Source organism: Ovis canadensis, chromosome 25 (assembly GCF_042477335.2).
Source record: "Ovis canadensis isolate MfBH-ARS-UI-01 breed Bighorn chromosome 25, ARS-UI_OviCan_v2, whole genome shotgun sequence".
NCBI classification, from domain to species: Eukaryota; Metazoa; Chordata; class Mammalia; order Artiodactyla; family Bovidae; genus Ovis; species Ovis canadensis.
In genome coordinates, this window is record NC_091269.1 from 34,897,326 (window position 1) to 34,924,080 (window position 26,755).

A 26,755-nucleotide genomic window follows, 5' to 3' on the forward strand; every position below is an offset into this window, starting at 1 on the left:
TGCAGTTCATGGGGTTGCAAAGAGATAGACACAACTGAGCGACTGAACTGAACTGAACTGAACTGAGATCAACAGAGTCATGGTAAGAATAAAGACAAAGATATCCAAACCTAGACACATCTCAGTGAAACTTTCAAAAGTCAAAGAGAAAAAGTAACTCTTGAAAACAGCAAAATAATTAAATAAATAAAAGATCATTTGTGCTGGGTAACAACAAAACAATGGCTAACATCTCATTAGAAAATACAAATAATGAAGGTCAGCAGAAAGTGGAATGATACATATAAAATGCTAAAGTAAAAACTATTGACCAAGAAGTCTGTATACAATGAAACTATTTGTCAAACATGAAGAAAAAATACATACATTTCTGCCAAAGATGAGAAGAATTTGTTGCTAACAGATTTGCCTTAGATGAGACAATAAAGGAAGTCTTTCAGGTTGAAAGAAAAATGACACTGAAAGTAACTCAACTCCACAAGAACATCTTCAAATATGTGGGTAAATATAAGTGAGCATATAAATATATAATCATATCTTAATTTCTTAAAAATTAATCTATATAATAGTAATGATAAAAACTGTACTGTTTGGTTTATAACATATAAAGATGTGACTCATATATAACAATAATAGTAAAAAAGAAGGGGAGGAAATGGAACTATTAGAATGTGAAGATTTAAATATATATATTGTCTTCCCTACTTACATCAATAGAAAAATCAATAGAGGAACTAAAATTGTTCACTAAATATATTTTTAAAGCAGTAAATAACATAAGAACAAAAAGGAAATGAGACATAGAGAAAAATGAATGCAAAATGGCAGATATAAATTCAACCACATCAGTAATTACATTAAATATTAATGGATTGAACACCTTTTAAAAACTTAGAAAATGTCCACCCAAATTCGTGTGTTCCTAGACTTCAGAATGTGATCTTACTTGGAGGTAGGGATTTTGCAGATGTAATGAAAATAATATGAGGTCATACTAGATTAGCATGGGTCCTAATCCAATGACTGGTTTCCCCAGAAAAAAGAGGGAAAATTGGAGACACAGACACACTGGAAAGAATGCCATGTGAAGACAGAGGCTAGAAGACAAGTTTCTGTTAGATTAAGCCACTGAGTTTGTGGTATTTTGTTATGGCAGCCCTGGGAAATTAATATACACCCCAATTAAAGGACAAAGATTGTCTAACTGAGAGGAAAATACAAGATTTAAGTATGCTGCTGCTGCTGCTAAGTCGCTTTAGTCGTGTCCAACTCTCTGCAACCCCACAGACGGCAGCCCACCAGGCTCCCCCGTCCCTGGGATTCTCCAGGCAAGAATACTGGAGTGGGTTGCCATTTCCTTCTCCAGTACATGAAAGTGAAAAGTGAAAGTGAAGTCGCTCAGTCGTGTCTGACTCTTAGCAACCCCATGGACTGCAGTCTACCAGGCTCCTCCGTCCATGGGATTTACCAGGCAAGAGTACTGGAGTGGGGTGCCATTGCCTTCTCTGAGTATATGTGGTATATAAAGAGTTTGAAAAAAAAGTCCATGTCAATAGTCATAAAATAGAGTGCCTAGATTCATGAGAGGCAAAATAGACTTTTAGACAAGAAATATTACTAGAGAAAAAGAGTGACATGTCATTATGAAAAACAATTACTACATCAGGAAGAACTTTTAAAAATTGCACATCTTAAAACAGGACCTCAAAATACATGAAGCAAAATTGACAATACTGAAAAAGAAACAGACAATTCAACAATTAGAGTTGAAGATTTCAGTGCCCCACTCAATAATTCATAGAACAACTAGGCAGAAAATCAGTAAGGATATAGAAGACCTGAAGAAATGTATCAGCCAATTTGACATTCTTTAAATTTATAAAACACTCAATCAAGCAACATGTTCTTTTCAAGCACATATGGAATATTCTCCAGTATAGGCTGTATGTTAGGCAACAAGATAAGTCGCAATATCTTAAAAGAGTTAATTTTGTATATTCTCAGACTACAGCAGAATTAAGATAAAAAAATGCAGGAAGAAATTCAGGCAATCCCCATATGGAAATCAAATAGCTTTGCTTCTAAACAATTCAGAGGTCAAAGAAGAACTCACAGGAGAAACTGGAAAATAATTTGAATTGCATTAAACAAAAAAAGATAACATATCAAAGCTTATGAGATGCAGATAAACCAGTGCTTAGAGGGAAATTTATAACTTTGAATACCATACTAGAAAAGGGGAAAGAGTTCAAATCAATAAGCTTCTATATTAAGAAACTAGAAAACAGAAGTGCAAATTAAATCCAAAGCAAACAGAAGGAAGGAAAAATTAAATATCAGAACATACTAACACATATATATGGAATTTAGGAAGATGGCAATGACGACCCTGTATGCAAGACAGGGAAAGAGACACAGATGTGTATAACGGACTTTTGGACTCAGAGGGAGAGGGAGAGGGTGAGATGATTTGGGAGAATGACATTCTAACATGTATACTATCATGTGAATTGAATCGCCAGTCTATGTCTGACGCAGGATGCAGCATGCTTGGGGCTGGTGCATGGGGATGACCCAGAAAGATGTTCTGGGGAGGGAGGTGGGAGGGGGGTTCATGTTTGGGAATGCATGTAAGAATTAAAGATTTTAAAATTTAAAAAATAAAAAACTAAAAATTATAAAAAAAAAAATAAAATAAAATAAATAAATATCAGAACACAAACCAATTAAATAGAAAGCAGAATAACAATATAAAAAAGTCGGTGAAGCCAAAAATTAGTTATTTTAAAAGACTGAGGAAACTGAGAAGTCTAAGGAAAAATAGAGAAGACACAAGTGACCAACTCAGAACGAAAAGGGCAGGACCATAATAAGTGACTCTACAGGAATTGACACAAGTATAAAGGAATAACAGAATGTTCAGCTTCATACAAAAACTAAACTTAGATAAAATGGAAGAAATCCTAAAATGTAAAATATAATAAAACTTGACCCAAGAGGAAACAGAATAACAGAGTAGCCTTATTAGAAATAATGATATTGAATTGGTAATAAATATCTTCCCACAAAGAAAACCATAGGCTTAGACAGCTTAAGTGAATTCTATAAAATATTTAAAGAGGAAATAACACCAGTCTTGTACAGAGCCTTTCAGAAAATAAAGAAGGAGTGATTCTTGAGATATTCATTGAGGGAGTATTACCCTGATAGCAAAGCCAGGAAAAATGTCATTTGAAAATATTACTAAAAGACAGTGTGTTTTACGAATATAGATGTAAAATGATTAACAAAGTGTTAGCAAACCAATTCATCAGCATACAGAAAAGATTATATACCATAACCAAGGGATATTTATCCTAGGAAGCTAAGGTTGATTTACCGTCTGAAAATTAGTTAATGCAATACACTATATTAATAGAATAAAGAACAGCCACCACATAACGATCATAAGAAAAACAGGAACATATTTGACACAATTAAATGTCCATAGAAAGAAAGGAGAGAGAAAGAAAGAGAGAGAACAGAAGAAATAAAGAACTCTCAGTAACCTAGATAGGGATTTCCTCTAACTGATCAAGGGCATCTAATAAAAATATCTGTGCAAAACCTACAGCTAGCAACATCCTTAAGTGAAAGACAGAATGCTTATCCTTTGAGGTTTAAAAGTTCACTCATATTTATTCATTTATTTATTTATTTTGACCATGCCTCATGGCATGTGGAATCTTAGTTCCCCAACCAGGGATCAAACCTGCACCCCCTGCAGTGGAAGCATGGAGTCTTAAGAACTGGACCACCAGGGAAGTCCCCACTCATACTTGTGTTCAACACTGCATGAGAAATTTTAGCTGGAGCAATAAGGCAAGAAAAAGAAATAAAAGGCATATAGATTAGCAAGAATCAAAACTATCTTTGCTTTCAAGTGATATTCTCCTATATGTAAAAAGCCCTAAGGAGTCTACAAGACTAATAAGCATGATCGATGGGTACAAGATTACTACACAGAAGTCGACTATATTTCTATGTAGTGGTAATAAAAACATGAAAATGATATTAAGAAATTAAGAAAATATTTCTATCAAAAAAATACTAAGAATAAATTTAAGAAAAGTGGTGTAAGACCTATATGTTGAAAATTATGAAACATTGCTAAGAGAAATCAAGGAAAATCTGAATAAGTGATGACATAGTTAGGATTCATGGGGTGGAAGACTTAATATTGTAAAGATGCCTCTTCTTCATAAACTGATAGAAATCACGGTGTTAGTTGCTCTGTCACGTCCAAATCTGTGACACCTTAGACTGTAGCTTATCAGTCTCCTCTCTTCATGGAATTCTCCAGGCAAGAATACTGGAGTAGGTAGCCATTCTGTTCTCCAGGGGATCTTCCCAATCCAGGGATTGAACCTTGGGTCTCTTGTATTGCAGGCAGATTCTTTACTGTTGGAGCTACCAGGGAAGCCAGAGGTTTAGATTTAATACAATCCTTATTAAAACTCCAGCAGTATTTTTTTTTTTTTAGAATTTGACAAGCTAATAATAAAACATATGAAATTGCAAAGCATCTAGAAAAATCAGAACAATTTTTTGAAAGAATAATGCTAGAGAACTGAAGAATATCTAGTTTCAAAACTGATCATAAAATGTCAGTAATCACACTAATGTGGTACTGGCATAAGGACAGACACACAGAGCAGACAGACACACAATAGAAAGTTCTGGAAAACTCCTTACATATGTGGTCACTTGATTTTTGACAAGGAGTGCCAAGTCATTTTAATAGGGAAGGGATAATGTTTTCAACAAATGGTGCTGAGACAGTTGGCCCCAGCTGGGACAAAAATTAGAGCTGGAACAATGCCAAAACACAAAATGAAATAACACAAAATATGAACTTAGACTCTTACCTCAAGATACACAAAAATTAAGTCAAAATATTAGAGAAAAATAGTTCTAATTTTTGGTGAGGAAAATATTTCTTAGAATCTATGATTCCCAAAGCCCTACATAGGAGAAAAAAATGATAAATAGGATTTTATCAAAATTTTTAAAAAAAACCTGTTCTTCAAATGACAGCATTAAAAAATAAAAAGTTATATACTGGGAAAAATATTTACATTTATGTATCTAATAACAGACTTGTAACCAGAATATATAGACAACTCAATAAAAATTTAATCCAGTGAAACATGGGCAAAAATTTGAACAGATACTTCACCAAGGAAGATATATAAAAAGCTAATCAGCACATGAAAGATACTCCACTTCATTAATCATTAAGAAAATGCAAATTAAAAACACAATCCAGTAATACTATGAGCCCACTAGAGCGGTTATAATCATAAACACTGAAAAAAATGTGTTGGTGACGATGTTGAGAAAATGGAACTCTCACACCTTGCTGGTGGGGGTGTTTTTACATAGGTATAGCCACTTTGGGGGGCATCCCTGGTGGCTCAGTGGAAAAGAATCCATCTGCCAATGCAGGAGATGTGAGTCCAATCCCTGGGACTGGGAAGATCCCCTGGAGAAGGAAATGGCAACCCATTCCAGTTTTCTTGCCTGGGAAATCCCATGGACAGAGGAGCCTGGTAGGCTAGTTCCAGGAGATCGCAAAGAGTTGGACACGACTTAGCAACTAAACAACAACAACAGCAATAACAAATAGCCATTTTGCAAAACAGTTGGGCAGTTTCTTAAAAAGTTAAACATGTACTTAACATAAAATTGAGTCATTCTACTCCTACGTATCTATACAAGAGAAATGAAAACAGATGCATACAAAGGCTTGTAACTGAATGTTCCTAGCAATATCATTTTCAATAGCAAGAAAACTGACTACAGAATGGATAAATAAAACGTGGTATATGCATAGGATACTAGTCAGCTATTAAAACAGAGCTTGACAACCCATACAATGAACAATGGGAATGAATCACTGAAATATTATGCTATGGGAAAGAGCCAGACACAAAGACCATATACTTTATGATCCCATTTACATAAAATTTCTAGAAAAGGAATTTCTGAAGCGATATAAAGCATATCAGTGTTTGCCTAGAGCTGACAGTGGGAGTGAGAATTGACCACAAACAGACACAAGGAATATGGATTCTGGTGATAGTTACACAAATCTATAAATTTCAAAATATCACTGAACCATAGAATTACAATAGATGCATTTGTGTTGTATAAATGAAGTTGTTACCAAAAACTTGCAATATCTTATGAGTCCATGCAAATTCATAAGAATCAGAAAGATGAACTTTGTGTAGGTATATGGAAGGAAACTGATTTAGGTTAAAAAAAAAACAAAACTGGGTTTGAGGTATTACCCAGGATGAAGGAAAGAGAGGCAGACATCACTGTGATACAGACATCATTGCAGGTTTTCTCCTAAACCTGTCAGCTCAAATTACAGAATAAAAAAGAAAAGAAAATGTTGTAATAATAAGTGACGTTAAGTAGGTTATAATGAAGTAACCCTCTTTTCTATATTACATGGAAACATCCTTTACATGTACATTAAATTTATGCTTTATGATTGTCTTTTTGAGGCCAAAAGGGAAAGCTATGCTGCAGTGAGAGAGTTGAAGTCTTTCCTTTGAAAACATGGCAATCTGCAGTGTTTATTCTTACAGTATGGAACCTGAGATGAAGTCAAACTTGGGAGGTGGGCCTTAGGTGGGAATAAAAACTCTCAGTTCTTTCTGGGCCTTGATTTTGGAGGCTTTGGGTTGTGATGGAGATATGCAGGAGTGCAGTGGAAACCACAGACGGTCTCTGACACAATGCAATTACAAACAAAATGATTTCATTTGAGATCGTGAAACCCAAAAAGAAACTGAAAAACAATAACCTGAGCAGGGTTGATTCCATTCTATTCTCAGGACTGGTGTAAGTTTAGAATGAATAAAATGATTTATAAAACACTCAGATGAATGTGCATGTGGGGGAAGAAAATGCTGAATTGAAATTACCTGGGTGAGGACAGGATTGTGTATCCTTTGGTTCATCACTTGCTCCCTATTAGCTCCCCAATCTCCAGTAGCACACTTCTGGCCCACACTACATAATCAGTCAAGAGTTGGTGAATGAATGATCTGCCATGACTTTCAGAGTGTTTTTTTAATTGCCTTGGACGATTGACATTTTAGTCATTAATATATTTAATATTCAACATCTATTGGCAAACTGGTCTATAAAATGCCTCTTGCTGTCACTTGTGGATGGGTCTAAAACATTGAGCATTAAGATAGCCATAAAACCATCTTTAGATGTGAGAAAGATCAGATGAGTCCCTCAAAACGTATTCCTCCCTGAACTCCCCCCTCTTCTACCTCATATCCCTTGGATCTCACTAGATACTTGGCATTTATGTGTTTATTTCTATGTAGGTATAGCTCTGTGTGTGTGTGTGTGTGTGTGTGTGTGTGCGCGCGCGCGTGTGCATGCGCTCAGTCATGTCTGACCTCATGGACTGTAGCCCGCCAGGTTCCTCTGTCCATGGGATTTTCCAGGCAGGAATACTGGAGTGGGTTGCCCCTTCCTCCTGCAGGGAATTTTCCCAACCCAGAGACTGAACCTGTGTCTCTTTCATCTCCTGCATTGGCAGGTGGATTCTTTAGCACTGTTCCACCTGGGAAGCCCCATAGGTATAGTCAGTTGTGTGGTGCCTATAGTTATTTATTGTTTTTATATGTTTGGTCATGATTTTTAAATGTTTTTCTTGTAACCTCACTGTATTATAAATATTCTAATATGTCTGAAAATATGTTACACCATGTAAAGCACTGGCTACATGTAAGGTATTAAAGCCACAAAGCTAAAATCAACATTTTCGGGACTTCTTTGGTGGTCCATTGGCTATGACGCCTTGCTCACAATGCAAGGGGCCTGGTTCAATCACTAGTCAGGGAACTAGATCCCATAGGCTGCAACTAGGAGTTTGCATGCTGCAACTAACACCCTGCACAGCAAATTAAGTAAATATTCTTTAAAAAATAAAATTGGCATTTTGAGGACAATGGATCAACTTAGACTAGATTCTTTTTAAAATTCTATATCTACTTAAGATATGAGAAAACAGTATAAATGGAACAGGAAATGATCATATAAAGGTAACCTCTGATAATGATACACTTTGTACTATAATTGGGATATTAAGTTTACTCAGTAGGTTAGTGTATTTTGCTCAGCTTTATGTTTCGTTATTTGAGAAACATAGCATAAAGTAAACGGTAGCATTAAAAGCCAGCCTCATTGCAATTTATTTTTATAGCATAGTGCGTAACAGCCTGAGCTGAAAGTACATTCAGGCACTGAGACTTAAATCCCTAAAGGTAAGAAAGTGTTCCATAAACAGATGTGATCACGGATTCTGGGTTTATTTGCTTGTGGCAAAAATAAAAGTACCAACTCAATAAGTTTTAATTTATAGGCATCTACACCAGATAGCCTTTGGGCACTTTGAACAAAACTGATTAAAAATAAAATTTAGGAAAATAAAACCTAATCTGCGCCATTCTCCATTCACACCAGGGAATATAAATTCCTCAGTCAGCTAGGGGAGAGAGTCCTCCATGCCTCCTTGAGGTACTTTCCTGGAATAGTAGCTCTGCTCTGCAAGAGACACTTAAGATTGCCTACATTCCTGGACACTTGAAAATGTGAAAGGGGAGCCAGGGATGGTTTTCAAGTAACCATCGCTTCGTGGTCATGCAAATAGGCAGAGCTTCTCTGTTCTTACCCATGGAAAATATTATCGGCCTTTTTTCTGTAGCAGCAACATCCTTTACGTATTCAGTCAGATACAACTGAGTGACTAACACACACACACAACTTTATTTACATATTCATATACAACTTCTACATATGTACATAGCACATATATGTGATACATACAATTATATATATATATATGTATATGCATGCGTGCATGCTGGATCCCTTCGGTCATGTGCAACTCTTTACAACCCGATGGACTATAGCCTGCCACGCTCCTCTGTCCATGGGATTCTCCAGGCAAGAAGACTGGAGTGGATTGCTGTGTCCTTAGCCAGGGGATCTTCCCCAGCAAAGGATCGAACAGGCATCTGTTATGTCTCCTGCATTGGTAGGTGGGTTCTTTACCACTAGAGCCGTATAGGAAACCCAGATATGTGTATACATGTATATATGTGTGTGTATGTGTGTGTGTGCACATTGGGGTACTGGTTAATATATACCTGAACAGCAACAAATTCTATGATTCTACCACTGGATATATGATATACTGAAAAAGCTTTATTAATGCAAAATATAAATAATAGAACAAAAAAGCAGGTGTGTGGGCCTGACCTTGAAAAGAAGGTCTTTTCATCGCAGGGCCTACTTACCTCACATTTTCTTCTTCCAGGGTCTCACTTGTGAATTCCAATATGTCAGCAGCTGTCCCCACAAACATAAGGAGAAGTTGAGAGAGTTGATCCCGAGTGATCCCACTTCCAATGGGGAGAAGCCATCTTCCAATTATTAGCATTAGAAGGAATGTCTGATGGAGTCCCAAAGTCCAGACTTTCTCACATACTGTAGATAAGTTATTTACAAAAACTTTGGCCTGTTTAACAGAAATGTTATGCAGACAGAGGAGTTATGAACTAGAACTTTAGAAAGGCCTTTTTCACCATGGTTTTCAATGAAGAGTCAGCTTTTGTGGAAGAGCATTTCCAGAAAATAATTCTTCATTTACCAAAGAAAGGAAAACTCTTTTTAGCTGAACAGTCTTTTAAAAAAGAAAAAATGCTAATGTCTCTTTAAAATGGGGCAGCCTTATAACGGAAAGTAATTTAAATGTTTTACTTACTAGTGAGGTTGTATTTATATTTTAAATGCTAATTTTGTAACTTTTCACAGACAATTTCTCATATTATTTCATCAGTCTCTGTAATAAGTATAACATATCACAACATTTTTTAAATTCCATATTAAAATTTTAAAATTCCTATATTTTTATAGATTTCAAATTTGAATTTACTAATCTAGTAATATTTTCAGCATGGTACAGACCTTCTCCTTTGATTTTTATTGCTTTAAAACACTATCAAAGGAGAAAATATATAATGTTTATTACCTAAAAGAAACAGAAGAATTATAAGGTTATTTTTATTCTGAACATTTATTATTAAATATAAGAAAGCAACCAAATTTCTTCTGCCCTTATTCTTGGACTCTGGAGAAAATTTCCATCCCATTCATGTATTCCAAATACTATCTCTTGCCTGCTTAACATCTAGTGTTCAATATCTTATTGGCCTCATAGGTTATGATCTTCTAAGGACTACAGGGGTGTAGCTCTCCAGTGGATGGACAGTGATTCCAACTGACTTATACAAGTGACTTAACTATATTTCTACAAATTAATTTACCCCTCTTGATCACTTGCTGAGGTCATATGTAAAGGTGACGGGAGAGAAGAATACGTCTGTATGCTAACCTGATTGAAGCCATGCAAGAAGATCAATAATCTTTCACTTGCACATTTCATTATATGTCTTCTACGACTCTTCCCATTGCTGATGTTTAGTCCCTAAGTCATGTCTGACGCCCTTGAGACTCCATGGACTGTAGTCCTCCAGCCTCCTTGGTCCATGGGATTTTCCAGGCAAGAATACTGGAGTGGGTTACCATTTTTTCCTCCAGGGCATCTTCCCTACCCAGAGATCAAACCCATGACTCCTGTGTTGGCAGGAGGACTCTTTACCACTGCGCCACCAGGGAAACACTCATGAGTCTTCCCAAACATCTTATTTGATTCTTACAGGATGTGTGTTGTAGTAGTTGCTGTTTAGTTGCTAAATCATGTCTGACTCTTTCACAACCCCATGGAATGTAGACCACCAGGTTCCTCTGTCCATGGAATTTCCTAAGCAAGAATACTGGAGTGGTTTGCCATTTCCTTCTCCAGGGGATCTTCCTGACACAGGGATTGAACCTGTGTCTCCTGCTTGGCACTCCTCTTTACCACTGAGCCACCTAGGATATAGAAATGTATGCTAGCAGGGTAAATATTAATGTTTTCAATTACCAGATGGTGAACTAAGAGACGGTGAGATTGATTTGTTCAAAGTGACATGAGTAAGCTGTGATTGAAGGTTGAATTAGAACCCAAAACTAGTTCTGTTAAGCTCAGTAGAATCAATAGCCTATCTTACTATTGAAAACATGGTTCAGTGAAAGGGGCCTTGGTCTTGAGTCTCTCATAGGCCATAGTTAGTTTGCCAAATATCAAACATGGGGAGAGCAAAGAAGAGATTCTATTTTGGCTGAAAACCTTCCCTATTGTCAATATAAGCACCTAAAAATATAAAGGGCAGAGGAGATCAAGAAGGCAGAGGAGTAAGTGGACAGTACATCTCTCTCCATGGCTATATCACGAATACACTTTCAGACACAGAAGTGCACGCAGAGCACCAGCTGAGAGTGGACAGGAGTACCTGACAAGAGGAAAAGAATATACAGAACCATGCAAAACTCAGTAGGATGAAAGAACTAGGGGCAGAAACAGGAGTGTTAGTAGGATGGGACCTGCCCTCAGGGGATGGGGGAATGAAGCAGGGGTCACCCAATCCCCACAGGGGCAATTGTCTGAGTCAGAGGAGAAACATTTAAGGCTGAGAGTGAAACAGCTGATCTGTAGTAGCCTAAATGGAAAGAGAATCAGACAGTCCTTGCTGCAGCCATACATACCCCAGACAGGGATGCTGGTCCCCCTGAATGCGCAGCAGCTGGGAGCTGGAGTTTAGGGATTATGGAGCAACCCCAGGGGAAGGACTGCTGTTGACTGAGAAAGATGGAGTGAGGGTATGTGAGGGAGGAGATCCTGATGGGAAATGCCGGTAGAGGAAAGCCAGGCAGCCATGTAAGCAAGGCGATGCTGCTGAGTCATGCATAGTGGGTGGAGCCATCACCGTAGCCTCTCTCTCCCCACAAGCCAGCATCCGCAGCTGAACAGTGGAGATGCTGGCCCATTCTAAAGCCTAGTGCACTGAACTACAGAGTAGGACCCCACCGAGGGTGCTCTTTTAAGTGACTGATGCGCCAGTCTAGAGTAGGACTCCAGCCAGGGGGCCCCTCTCTATGTGCCTGATGCACTGAACTACAGAGGAGGACCCCAGGCAAGGAGCCTTCTAAGTACCTCAACGGTTGGAGCTACAGAGAAAGACTGGCCAAAGAGGCCTTCTGATCGATCGCCAGCTACAAGAGGCTTGGAAACAGACTCTGATAGGGCCATAACTCCTGTGGCGGAGGCAGTCCATGTTCCTGCACACTTGGCACTGCCAGGGTCCCCACAAGACAAGCAGTGGTGCCACCTTCATGCTCAGCTCTCACTGGGGCAGAGGTGCCACAGGCAAAAAAGAGTCTTGTGTCTACGCACACAGGTTCACTTTGGTTGTCTGACTTTGCAACGCTGTAGACTGCGGCCTGCCAGGCTTCTCTGTCAGACAGGGGTGTTCTCCAGGCAAGAATACTGGAGCGTATTGGCCAATACTGGTTGCCATACCCTTCTAGAGTACTGTATTTCCTGCTGCCTTACCCTCCAACTCCCCTGAGTACCTGGTGCTGCCAGAACCCCTGCAACCCAAGCAGCTGCCACCTCCACACCTGGCCCTCACTGGGGCAAACCCAAGTCCTCCAGGGCAGGCTCAGGAGCAAACCCCAGTGGACAACCCACATGTAGAGGTGGAAATAAAAACCACAATCGAACCCCAGGGGCAGTGTGGCTAAGGAAGAAGACCCAAAAACCTTCCCACCAGCTGTACAAGTTGCAGATTAAATCCACATGATCAACTAGGCAGACTGTGTGCCTGTGGAATATATAAAAGGTCATTGAGAGCTCCCACAAAAGAAAACGCACTAGTTCTGATAGCTGTGGACATTGGAGGCAAGAATACACAAGAGTAGGACCAGAGCAGAATCTGAGCAGCCCCCACAGCAGGTCCAGAGATCAGCAAGCATGGTGTTGGAGGGCATTCTAGGGAGGTAAGGTGGACTGTGTCTCCCAGTGAGGAAAAGGACTCTGACTGCAGTGACTCAAGGAAAACATTTATTATTCTTATTTATTCTTATTTTTTGACTTGTTCTTTTGATTCTTTTAGATTTTTCCCCCATTTTCCCCCCTCTGTTGTAGTTGTCAATTTTATTGGCACTATGAAATCCAATTAGGCTTTCAGCTTTTTTTTTTTCCTCAGTCACATTTTTTATTGTTGTTATAAACCTCTGCCTTTATGTTGGGCTTTTGCAGTTCTGTGGAGTTTTCCTTTTTTATTTTTTGTTTCTCTTTTTTTAATTTTAATTTTTAGTTTTTTAAACAGTATTTTTTCTACATTTATTCTTTTGTTGGCTTTTCCTACTGTTCTTTTCCCCTTGCAGTTAATCTTTAACAAATATAAATCTTCCTTATCTACCTCTGTCTAACTTTGCACATCTATTCTTTCATTCTTTTCTTTCTCTCCTTTCCTCTCAACATATTTGTTAGTTTCATTTTCATTGCTTTATTCCCCAGTTGGCACCTTGCTTTAGTTTTGTTTTCCAGTTTTTGCTTTAGTTAGTTTTGTTCTGGTAGATATAATTTTTGGTTTCCTTAGTTTGCCAGGTCAATATATTGTACTTTATTTTTGCTGGACTATTTTTATTTTTCTTATGGGTGTATATGTATACATGTACATTCAGTCACACTTTTTATTGTTGTTATAAACCTCTGCCTCTACATGGGGCTTTTGCAGTTCTGAGGCGTTTCCTTTTATTTTCTCTATAATCTTTAATGTATGTAAATCTCCTCTATCTATGTCTATTTAAATTTGCATATCCATTCTTTCTTTTTTTTTCCTTTCATTCCTTTCCTCTCAACATATTTGTTAGTTTTGCTCTCACTGCTTTATTCCCCACTTGGCACCTTGCTTTAATTTTGCTTTCCAGTTTGTGCTTTACTTAGTTTTGTTCTTAAGTAGTAAATATAATTTTTGATTTCCTTTGTTTGCTGGGTCAATCTACTGTACTTTATTTTTGTTGGACTGTTTTGACTTTTCTCATGGGTGTATATGTATATTCCATTATTTTAATTATTATTTGTCTGATTCTGTAACTACCATTTGTCTGGGGTTCATCTCTGGTTTCTCATTTTTGGATATTTGTTTTAATCTTACTTAATGCCATAACAAACCACTTGTGGAATCTTTGCTCCTGACCAGAGATCAAGCTCTGAGCCTTTGGAGTGGGAACACTGACTCCAAGACCCTAGACTACCAGAGAACTAACCCTAGGGAGTATCAAATAGTGAGAACTCACACAAATGAAACCACTTGAATACCAGACCCAGCATCACCCAACCACCAGTAGCACCCTGTGCAGAATGCCTCATCTAAACAGTGAAAAAACAAAAAATACAAACCAAATCATCAGCAGACAGGAGTACCACCTCACTCAGCCTTGCCCATCAGAGGAAAAACAAACAAAAACTCAACACAAATCTCACCCTATATGAAGATTACACAAGCCACTGGACCAATGTTAGGAGAGCAGAAACCAAAAGGAAAATAGAATCCAACTTTCTTCAAGGAAGGAATTCAACTTTTCTTGAAGCCTGGGAAAAGGAGACCTTAAACACAATAAGTTAAAAAATAAATAAATAAATAATGAGAAGGCAGAGAAATACTACACAAATAAAGGAAAAAACTAGAAACACAAAATCCAAATAAATGAAGAGGAAACAGGCAAACTACCTGAAAAAGAATTCAGAATAATGAAACTAAAGATGATAAAAAAAACCCTTAAAATGGAGAAAATGGAAGAATCAATTAACAAAGACCTAGAAGAATTAAAGAGAAAACATAAGAGACAACACAATAACCAAAATTAAAAATACTCTAGAAGGAATCACTAGCAGAATATCTGAAGCAGAAGAACAAATCAGTGAGCTGGAAGATAAAATGGTGGAAATAACTTCTGAAGAGCAGAGCAAAGTAAAGGGAATGAAAAGAACTGAGGATAGTCTCAGACCTCTGAGACAATACCAAACACACAAACATTCAAATTATAGGGTTTTCAGAAGAAGAAGAGAAAAAGAAAGGATATGAGAAAATTTTTGAAGAGATTATGGTTGAAAATTTCCCCAACATGGAAAAGGAAATAGCCAAGAGGTACAAAGAGTCCCATACAGGATAAACCCAAGGAGAAACACGCCAAGACACATACTAATCAAACTAACAAAGACTAAACACAAAGAAAGAATATTAAAAACAGCAAGGGAGAAGCAACCAGTAACATACAAGGGAAACCCCATATGCTTAACAGCTGATCTTTCAGCAGAAACTCTGCAGGCCAGAAGGGAATGGCAGGATATATTTAAAGTACTGAAAGGGAAAAATCTACAACCAAGATTACTGTACCCAGCAAGGATCTCATTCAAAATTGATGGAGAAATAAAAAGCTTTTCAGATAAGCAAAAGTTGAGAATTCAGTACCAGGAAACCAACTTTACAACAAATGTTAAATGGAATTATATAGTCAAGAAACACAAGAGAAGAAAAAAGATCTACAAAACCAACCCCAAAGAATTAAGAAAATGGCAATAGGAACATATATATCAATAATTACTTTAAATATAAATGGATTAAATGCTCCAAGCAAAAGACACAGACTGGCTGAATGGCTACAAAAACAAGACCCATTTATATTCTGTCTACAAGAAAACCACATCCGACCTAAGGACACATATAGACTGAAAGTGAGAGGATGGAAAAAAATATATATTCCATGCAAATGGGAAGCAAAGGAAAGCTGGAGTAGCAATCCTCATATCAGACAAAATAGACCTTAAAGATTACAAGCTACAAGGAAGGACACTACATAGCGATCAAAGGATCAGTCCAAGAGGAAGACAGAACATTGGTAAATATCTATGCACCCAACATAGGAGCACCTTAATACTAACAGACATAAAAGGAGAAATTGACAGTAACACAATAATAGTACGAGATTTTAACACCCCTCTCACACCAATGGACAGATCATCAAAACAGAAAATTAATAAGAAAACACAAGTCTTTAATGATACATTAGATGAGATGGATCTCATTGATATCTTCAAGACGTTCCATCAAAATGCAGAATACCTTCTCAAGTGCACATGGAACATTCTCCAGGATAGACCACATCTTGAGTCAAATCAAGATCAAACCTCAGTTATTTAAAAAAATTGAAATCGTATCAAGCATCTTCTCCAACCACAGTGCTATGAAGCTAGATGTCAATTACAAGAAAAAAGCTGTAAGAAACACAAACACATGGAGATTAAACAACACATTAAAAAATAATGAACAGATTACAGAAGAAATCAAAAGGGAAATCAAAAAATTTCTAGAAACAAATAACAATAAATCATGACAACTCAAAACCTATGAAATGCAGGAAAATCAGTTCTAAAGAGGAAGTTTATAGCAACATAATCCTACCTCAAGAAACAAGAAAAACACTGAATAGACAACCTAACTTTACACCTAAAACCACTGGAAAAAGAAGAACAACAACAATCAAAAAACAAAAACCCAAAATTAGTAGAAGGAAAGAAATTATAAAGATCAGAGCAGAAATAATGAAAAATAAAGAATGAAACACTATTAAAGGTTAATAAAACTTAAAGATGTTTCTTTGAGAAGATAAACACAATTGACAAATCTTTAGCCAGACTCATCAAGAAGAAAAGAGAGAAGAATCAAATCAACAAAATTAGAAATGAAAAAGGAGAGGTTACAACAGACAATGCAGAAATACAAAGGATTATAAGAGACTGTTATGAATAACTATATGGCAATAAAATGGATAACCGGGAAGAAATGGATAGAGTGTTAGAAAAGTTCAATCTTCCAAGACTGAACCAGGAAGAAATAGAAATTATGAACAACCCAACTGCAAGCATTGAAATGGAAGCTTTGATTAAAAATCTGCCAAAGAAACAAAAGCCCAGGACCAGAGGGCTTCACAGGAGAATTCTATCAAATACTTAGAGAAGAGCTAATGCCTATCCTTCTAAAACTCTTTTAAAAATTGCAGAGGAAAGAACACTTCCAAACTCATTCTACGAGGCCACCATCACCCTGATACCAAAACCAGATAAAGACAACACAAAAAAAGAAAACTCCAGGCCAATATCACTGATAAAGATAGATGCAAAAATCCTTAACAAAATTTTAGCAAACAGAATTCAGCAACACATCAGAAGGCTCATACACTATGATCAAATTGGGTTTATTTCAGGGATGCAAGGATTCTTCAATATACAGAAGTCAATCAATGTGATACACCATATTAACAAATTGAAAGATAAAAACCATATGATCATCTCAATAGATGCAGAAAAAGCCTTTGACAAAATTCAGCACCCATTTATGATTAAAACTCTTCAAAAAATGGGCATAGAAGGAACCTACCTCAACATAGTAAAGGCCATATATGATAGGCCTATAGCAAACATTATTCTCAGTGGTGAAAAACTGAAAGTATTCTCCCTAAGATCAGGAACAAGACAAGGGTATACACTTTCGCCACTATTATTCAACATAGTCCTGGGAAGTCCTAGCTACAGCAACCAGATTGGAAAAGAAGTAAAGCTTTCACTGTTTGTAAATGACATGATACTGTACATAGAAAACCCTAAAGATAGTATCAGAAAATTACTAGAGCTAATCAGTGCATTTAGCAAAGTTTCAGGATACAAAATCAATACACAGAAATCACTTGCATATCTATATGCTAACAATGAAAAATCAGAAAGAGAAATTAAGGTATCAATCCCATTCACCACTGCAACAAAAAGAATTAAATATCTAGGAATAAGCTTATCTAAGGAGACAAAAGAATTGTACACAGAAAATTATAAAACACTAATGAAAGATATCAAAAATGACATAAACAGATGGAGAGATACTCCATGGTCTTGGGTAGGAAGAATTAATATTGTGAAAATGACTATACTACCAAATGCAATCTACAGATTCAATGTGATCCTTATCAAATTATCAATGGCATTTTTCACAGAACTAGAACAAAAATTTCATAATTCATATGGAAACATAAAAGACCCCAGATAGCCAAAGCAGTCTTGAGAAAGAATAATGGAGCTGGAGGAATCAACCTTCCTGACTTCAGGTTATACTACAAAGCTACAGTCATCAAGACAGTATGGTCCTGGCACCAAAACAGAAATATAGACCAATGGGACAAGAAAGAAAGCCCATAAATAAACCCATGCACCTATGGATACCTTATTTTTGACCAAGGAGGCAAGAATATACAATGGGGCAAAGACAGCCTCTTCAATAAATGGTGCTGGGAAAACTAGACAGCTGCATGTAAAAGAATGATATTAGAACACTTTCTAACACCATACACAAAGATAAACTTAAAAGGGATTAAAGATCTAAACGTGAGACCAGAAACTATAAAAACTCTTAGAGGAAAACATACGCAGAACACTCAACTACATAAATCAAAGCAAGATCCTCTATGACCCACCTCCTAGAGTAACGGAAATAAAAACTGAAGTAGACAAGTGGGACCTGATTAAACTTGAAAGTTTTTGCACAGCTGAGGAAACTAAGCAAGGTAAAAAGACAGCCCTCAGAATGGGAGAAAATAATAGCAAATGAAACAACTGACAAAGGATTAATTTCCAAAATATACAAGAAGCCCATACAACTCAATCCCAGAGAAACAAACAACCCAAGCATAAAATGGGAAAAAGACCTAAACAGACATTTCTCCAAAGAGGACATACAGATAGCTAACAAACACATGAAAAGATGCTCAACATCCCTCATTATTAGAGAAATGCAAATCAAAACTACAAGGAGATATCACCTCACACTGGTCAGAATGGCCATCATCAAAAAGTCTACAAACAATAAATGCTGGAGAGGGTGTGGAGAAAAGGGAATGCTCTTGCACTGTTGGTGGGAATGTAAATTGATACAGCCACTATGGAAGATGGTATGGAGATTCCTTAGAAAACTAGAAATAAAGCCACCATATGACCGAGCAATCTCATTCCTAGGCATATACCCTGAGGAAGCCAAAACTGAAAAAGACACATGTTCACTGCAGCACTGTTTACAGTAGCTAGAACATGGAAGCAACCAAGATGTCCATGGACAGATAAAGAAGTTGTGGTACATATACACAGTGGAATATTGCTCAGCCACAAAAGAAACACATTTGAGTCAGTTATAATGAGGTGGATGAACCTGGAACCTATTATACAGAGTGAAGTAATTCAGAAAGAGAAAGATAAATATCATATTCTAATGCATATATATAGAATCTAGAAAAATGGTACTGAAGAATTTATTTATAGGACAGCAATGGAGAAACAGATATGGAGAATAGAGTTATGGACATAGGGAGATGGGAGGTGAGGGTGAGATGTATGGAAAGAGTAACATCGAAACTTACATTATCATATGTAAAATAGATAGCCAAGGAGAATTTGCTGTATGGCTCAGGAAATTCAGTCAGGGGCTCTATATCAATCTAGAGGGGTGGGATGGGGAGGAAGATGGGAGGGAGTTTCAGACGGGAGGGTATATATGTATTCCTCTGGCTGATTCATGTTGAGGTTTGATAGAAAACAACAAAATTCTGTAAAGCAATTATCCTTCATTAAAAACTAAATTAATTAAAAAAAATATATAGGGCAGATCCCAATCTTTTCATTATATCATTCCTTCACAATTGTCTGTATCTCTCTTTGTACATAGGTCATCTGATCTAAGTGTTAAAGGTTCCTTAATACTGCAAGTTAAATATATTTATTAATGCATATAAATATATATGCCCATTAGGCTTGTTAAATATGTTCAATAATAGTTCAAAATACAATTATCTTGTGACTTTCTGAGCCAAACAATTGGCGAATTTCCCTAGGGAAGAATGAGCTGAAAGGTATAGAAAGTGGTATTCTCACCAAGTGAAAAGGTGATTTGTTAGATCCCTTACCATACAAGGAGAAAGCTCTCACCGTCTCAATGAGATCATCTGCTCTGTTGGTACGTTCAGCTGACAAGAGAGTTTGATTGAAGTCTTCTTTTCTGCTGGTATTCTGTGACAATCCTCCAGATTGGCCACTGCAATACTAAGAAGTATTTTTAAAAAGCAATGTGTCAGAAAATATCACAGTAGGCAGCATTTAAGATGGCTTCAGTGTATCTAACAGAGTATGAGCAAAGATGTGAAGTTTCTGTAGTATGCATAAACATTTTCAAAAATCAGAATATAGCCTTGAGGTAGAAAACACTTTTCAGTTAATATGAGAAAAAAATCAACTATACATGTCTCATTTTCCCACAACTCTATGAGGCTGTAGATGCTCTAAGTTCACTGTGGAGAGCTGTAGAATTTATGAATTGATCTCTGGGGTCCCTTTCTTAAATCATGGAACAATTATAAAACAAACCAACAACCAATGAAAGCATGTATGATCCTGGTCAAAGCATTCATTCAATGATTTTATTACTTGTTCAGAGCCTCTTTATTTAAAATACCATTTTGCTAATGTAGGTAATTCAGTTACTTTCAATCATGTCTGTTAAGCACTGTAACAACCCCCCAAAAATGATAACATATCTACCCATCAACATATACATTTTACATCACTCTAGAAGCCAATTTAGATTTATAGAAAAGTTAACAACAGACCTAAAATAAATGGCATTTCCCCCTCCTTATTCTTTCAATTTGCATGTAAATTTCTTTATGTTACTATGTGTGATTTTTAATCCAACCAGAAGCTAGGAATCTGAGGTAGAGAAAGAAAAGAGAAAAGTACATAAGAGAGGAAAGGTGAGATACTTCAAAATGTAAGTGTAGCCAATGATTATTTCACAAACTCATTAGAAAAACAGTCTGATTTTTTAAAAAATCTGCAGAGCTAACATACATTTGAAGTGCACACACACACACACACACACAAACACAACCACCACTGCACATCCATGATCACACATTTGGATTTAGAGAGATTTTTTTTTTAATGCTATCACTGAGAAGTATATTTTTCTTAATTAATTCTGGATACTTCATTGATCATACTATGAGCTACTTGGAAAAGTAGAAAGGAAAGTCTGTCAAGAAGCTATTTTTTTCCCCTTCCATCAAAACAACTAGTGTTATGGATGGAAAAACAACAGCAACAACAACTAGTATTATGGGTGAAATGACAAGAATAATTAAGAAAAATGGCCATGTGCCATATCTCTAAGAGCAAAAATGTAGTTGTTTGCACACTTTTTTTTTTTATATATAGCTAAGGCTCCAAGAAAAGATAATGAAGATAACAAATTAAATCTTTGAACCAAGCAACAAATCCTTATTGTAGGAGCTCTGTGACTCTAAGAACCTAATGTTCAATAGGAAACATATTTGAACACTTCTTGGCAGGCATGAAAGCAGATTGTATATTAAAAGTGGTGACCTTGATATGTTTTTCACTAAAAATCCATAGACATCTTGTTTTTTTTTTTTTTTTAAAAGTCATCTGTACTGCAGCATAAGATAACATGATGGCAAATGGCTTTGTAGCTCATATTATGGTATAAAGACCCAAGTCCCTGTTCATTCTTAGAATTCTGTTTGTTATAAATTGATGCAACTTTATTTTAAGTGGCAGTTGTATTGGATTGCACAGAACAAACTCCTAAGACCTAACCTGAATTATATTGGTTTTATAGTAATACTGTTTACAATCAGCATTATATAAGTGAGTTACATGGATGATCTGGGTGCCAAAAAGTCACTTTTTCATGGGCTATGTCTGAAAACCTTTAAAAGCTTCAAAAACATTCCTTTGGTTCAAACCAGACATCTTCAAGACCAGAATATTTCCATTGCTTTAACTGTGCCAATTCATAAATAGACTTGACTAAGAGTTAAGGTCATAATTGTTGTCACAAACATTTTCTTTCCATTCATGTGTACCCAGTCAGATTCAGAAGTGAAGGTACAGAATTGAGCATCTAAGAGAAATGTTATCATGAAATAGGTCAGGATGTTTTTCGAATGCCAAGTCATAGGTTAGAATGTTTAGGGTGCAGAGTAAATGGAAAATGTGAAAGCAAATTAAATTATCCTTTTCAATCATGAAACATTCAGATGATATTGATGCAAATTCCTATAAAACATAAAACACATTATTGAAAAAGGCAGTGTGATTTAATGAACTAGGGGTTAAGACCCAGGTTCTAAACCCTAGAACTGCTGTTGATTAGCTGTGTGGCCTTGGGAAAATTACTTAACCTTGCTGAGTTTCTGGTTCCTATTCTCTAACATAGAAATCTACATACCATGTCTAACGTAAGGAGTTGCTGGGTATATGAATGAAAAAAAGTATCTGAAAATAGTTTGAAATAAAGAACTATATGAAAATGTATGATATGATTATTATCGTAACCAAGATTTCCTACATGAATAGACTAAGAATTTCCGTACCTTCCTTTATTCTGCCATTTTTTATTTCTTTAAATGCAATTCTAATACTTTTTTATCTCTCTCTCTCTTTTTTCTACTTCCAACTCTGCCCACCCTGCCCAATTCACAATCTGGGCATTCATTTTAATTCTCAGTGTCAAAATGAGTCAGATCCATTACTACTAAAGGTCGATTTTTTTTTGTAGTGTGAAAATTAGAGAGGTACTGCCCAGGGCTGAAACATCTTTTTTTTTTTTTTTAATTTTATTAAAAAGAGAGTTTTTGGTTGCATGCTATTTGTTGTAATGGGATTTGACCTGTATATCAATTAACTGTGCAGAGCTTTCTACTATAAAAGCATTTGGGGAAATGAATTGTTATTGTGGATGATAACCTTGTCATAGAATTGGATGTAAAAAAAGTGATTGAAGTCACCAGAGCTTATTCTCGTACCCCTGAAAGTAGTAAGCAGTAAGGAAATTAAAACAGTCCCTTGATATCCTAAAAGCTGTAGTAACTTGAACCAACCAATCTACTGTGACAAAAATTCTTTTGCTACAAACATAGAGATAGCCTTTGACATTAATATTCTTTAGACAGGAGATTTAGGCAGACAGATGTCTTCTTCATGCCTACCTTATTGGTACATGCTTGTGGAATTCCACAAAACTAGTCCACAGAACTAAACTCCCCTCTGTGTGCCTAAAATGTTGAGCAAGCATTTTCCAGATAAGGTTTGAATATCTGAAACATGTATCAGAGGCTTAACTTTGCTATAAAGTGACCTTCTATGGCAAAGAAATCTGTGACAATCTCACAGATTTTACCAGTAAAGATACAACATTATTATATCATAACTACAGTTCATCTATAAAACATAATCCTGTAACCTGAGCCCTGAAGATGTGAAGTCCAGGCTGCAGTCCAATGGACTGCACTAAGTGCCCCCACTCCAGTGTCACATAGGAGCATTGATGACAATCAGTGGCTGAATCCAGCCTAGATCCTGCTACCTGGGGTTGCCCATATAAGAAGTAATTCACTGAAAAATCAGCACCTCTCTCTAGAGCGGGATGGGGAGAGGCATGGGAGGGAGGGTCAGGAGGGAGAGGATATAAGTCTGCTGCTGCTGCTGCTGCTGCTGCTGCTGCTGCTGCTGCTAAGTCGCTTCAGTCGTGTCCGACTCTGTGTGACCCCATAGACGGCAGCGCACCAGGCTCCCCCGTCCCTGGGATTCTCCAGGCAAGAACACTGGAGTGGGTTGCCATTTCCTTCCCCAATGCATGAAAGTAAAAAGTGAAAGTGCAGTCACTCAGTCGTGTCCGACCCTCAGTGACCCCCTGGACTGCAGCCTTCCAGGCTCCTCTGTCCATGGGATTTTGCAGGCAAGAGTACTAGAGTGGGGTGACATTGCCTTCTCTGGATATGTCTACTTATAGTTTATTCATCTTGTTGTACAACATAAACTAGCACAACATTGTCAAGCAATTATCCTCCAATTAAAGAAATTTAAAAAATTAAGTCAGTGCCTCTATTTATAGATTAGGGACTCATATTGGAAGCCACTGTTTCTTTTCTAGGTCAGTGTGGTCTTTATATATATAGCCTACCCTTCCTGATCGTGGGTTCCCTGGTTCCTCTCCTTTACACTTATTTTGGGGCACTTGAATGAAATTCATATTTTACTAAGACAGCTCTTAGGACCTCAGAAGTGAATCTCCTATAACCTGCAAAGCCTGTATTTTAAAACAGACTGTTTCAAATAGCCCTTCCGAGTTTGACAGTGTTTGTATAGCAGGGCACAGATGATGGAGTTTTGTTTTTGTTGTTCCTCTGTATGTGTGCTAAGTTGCTTCAGTCGTGTTTGACTCTTTGTGACCCTATGAACTATTGCCCACCTGGCTCCTCTGTCCATGGGATTCTCCAGGCAAGAATACTGCGGTGGATTGTCATACCTTCCTCCAGGGGTCTTCCCAACCCAGGGATCAAACCTATGTCTCCTGCAGCTCCTGCATTGCAGATGGATTCTTTACCCCTGGACCAAAGGGGAAAATGTCATTTTATAGGATGCTAGATGACTGAGCCTTGCCCATTCTTTTTTTTTTTTTAATTTTTATTGGAGTATAGTTGCTTTACAATATGGTATTAGTTTCTACTGTACAGCAAAGTGAATCAGCTATATGTATATATATATACATATAGCTCTTTTGAATTCCTTTCCCATTTAGGTTACCGAAGGCAATGGCACCCCACCTCAGTACTCTTGCCTAGAAAATCCCATGGACTGAGGAGCCTGGTAGGCTGCAGTCCATTGGGTCACCGAGGGTCGGACATGACTAAGCAACTTCACTTTCACTTTTCACTTTCATGCATTGGAGAAGGAAATGGCAACCCACTCCAGTGTTCTTGCCTGGAAAATCCCAGGGACGGGGGAGCCTGGTGGGCTGCCGTCTATGGGGTTGCACAAAGTCGGACACGACTGAAGCGACTTAGCAGCAGCAGCAGCAGAGCACTGAGTAGGGTTCCCTGAATTATACAGTAAGTTCTCATTAGTGATCCATTAGTTATCTATTTTGTATATAGTAACAATAGTGTATATACAACAATCTCAATTTCCCAGTTCATCCCACCCACCCTCCATTACCTTGGTATCCACATGTTTGTTCTCTCTGTCTGTGTCTCTATTTCTGCTTTGTAAATAAGATCATCTGTACTAATGTTTTTTCCAAATTCCACATATATGCATTAATATATGATATTTTTCCTCTCTTTCTGATTCACTTCACTCTAAGATACTGTCATGGGGCTTCCCAGGTAGCTCAGTGGTAAAGAATCCACCTGTCAGTGCAGGAGATGCAAGAGACATGGGTTCAATCCCTGGGTCCAGAAGATTCCCTGGAGTTGGAAATGGCAACTCACTCCAGTATTCTTGCCTGAAAAATTCCATAGACAGAGGAGCCTGGCAGGCTAGGATCCATGGGGTCACAGAGTGCAGCATGACTGAGCGACTAAGAACAGCAGCCTGTCATACAGAGCCCTGCCCATTCTTAGTGCAGTAACTCACTGAAACTGCAAGGGATAAAACCAAAATTGTATACCCCCATGTAAACTGTAGCATGTTGGAGGGGAAGTGTTAGGAACAAGATCTCTAACCCAGATTATTAATGAATACTCTTAAATCTTAAATGAAAGCGACACTTTTATTAGTTTAGACAGATCATGGATTCATTTCCTTTTTGCTGAAGGGTCTTATTTAGTCAATTCTTGATAACTCCAGTTCCTTAGAAAAGTGCATTTCTGACAGAAATTGGATTATAATAGGAATGTAGTTTGTTGCTGAGTATTCAACTCTCCAAAAGTACATACCTGGGTTTCATGGTGCATTTCAAGAAGCCATAATGATGGAACAATGCTAATCAGATATAAAAATATGGCTGGTGAAAACCTGTGAACGAGGTAAAAAGATAGTTCAGCTTTCATAGTGTTTTTTAAAAGAAAGAAAACAAGTGCACATACCCTGACCACACTGAGTCAAACCTTTTAATCTCAAATGTTTATTTCAAAGGGGAAAAATGCATTATGTGATTCGTGCCATATGGATTATAGAGAAACAAAGCAACTGTAAAAGGCACTAGCAGCTGTCATTCTCACTGAATTTCTAATCCAATTAATAGATGTTAATTTTAATACGGTTTAATGGGACACTGCCAATTAGTCTCAGGCACAAAACTGGATATTTTGTGTTTAATATGAAAGCAAATACGGCAACAGTAAATCTTGGTTTCTGAACACTGTAATTTCGGGAAGGTTGCCTACATTTTTCAACATTAACCTGAAATTCTGAGAGCTCAAAAAATAACATTCTGCTAGAAGACAAAAATCAGATGATAAGGAATAAGACTAAACAGAATCAACTGGCTTTGTGTGTTTCTGCTAAACCTAGGAAAAATAAAAATACAGGCACACCTCATTTTATTGTGCTTTGCTTTATTGAGCTTCATAGACACTGTGTTTTTCTTTACAAATTGAAGGTTGGCAGCAACCTTGCGTGAAGCAAGTTTGCTAGTACCATTTCTCCGACAGCATTTGCTCACTTTGTGTCTTTGTGTCACATATTTCAAATTTTCTTATTATTATTGTGCTCTGTGATCAGTAATCTTGGATGTTACTTCTAACATTCACTGAAGACTCAGATATAGCTAGCAATTTTTAACAATAAAGCATTGTTTAATTAAGCTTTGTTCATTGTTTTTTCAGACAT

The 26,755-nt window shown here is 37.1% G+C and overlaps 1 protein-coding gene across 1 annotated transcript in view; it reads right to left on the reverse strand.

Annotated features, from left to right (window-relative positions):
* TMEM26 (transmembrane protein 26) overlaps positions 1 to 26,755 on the reverse strand; it is a 65,486-nt gene that overhangs the window by 16,905 nt on the left and 21,826 nt on the right. Inside the window, exons 2-4 of the mRNA XM_069571747.1 lie at positions 25,861 to 25,939; positions 20,051 to 20,164; positions 9,378 to 9,598 (exon numbers count right to left, since the gene is read on the reverse strand). Of these exons, the coding sequence (XP_069427848.1) occupies positions 9,378 to 9,598; positions 20,051 to 20,164; positions 25,861 to 25,939 (414 nt within the window). The remainder of the gene's footprint in view (positions 1 to 9,377; positions 9,599 to 20,050; positions 20,165 to 25,860; positions 25,940 to 26,755) is intronic.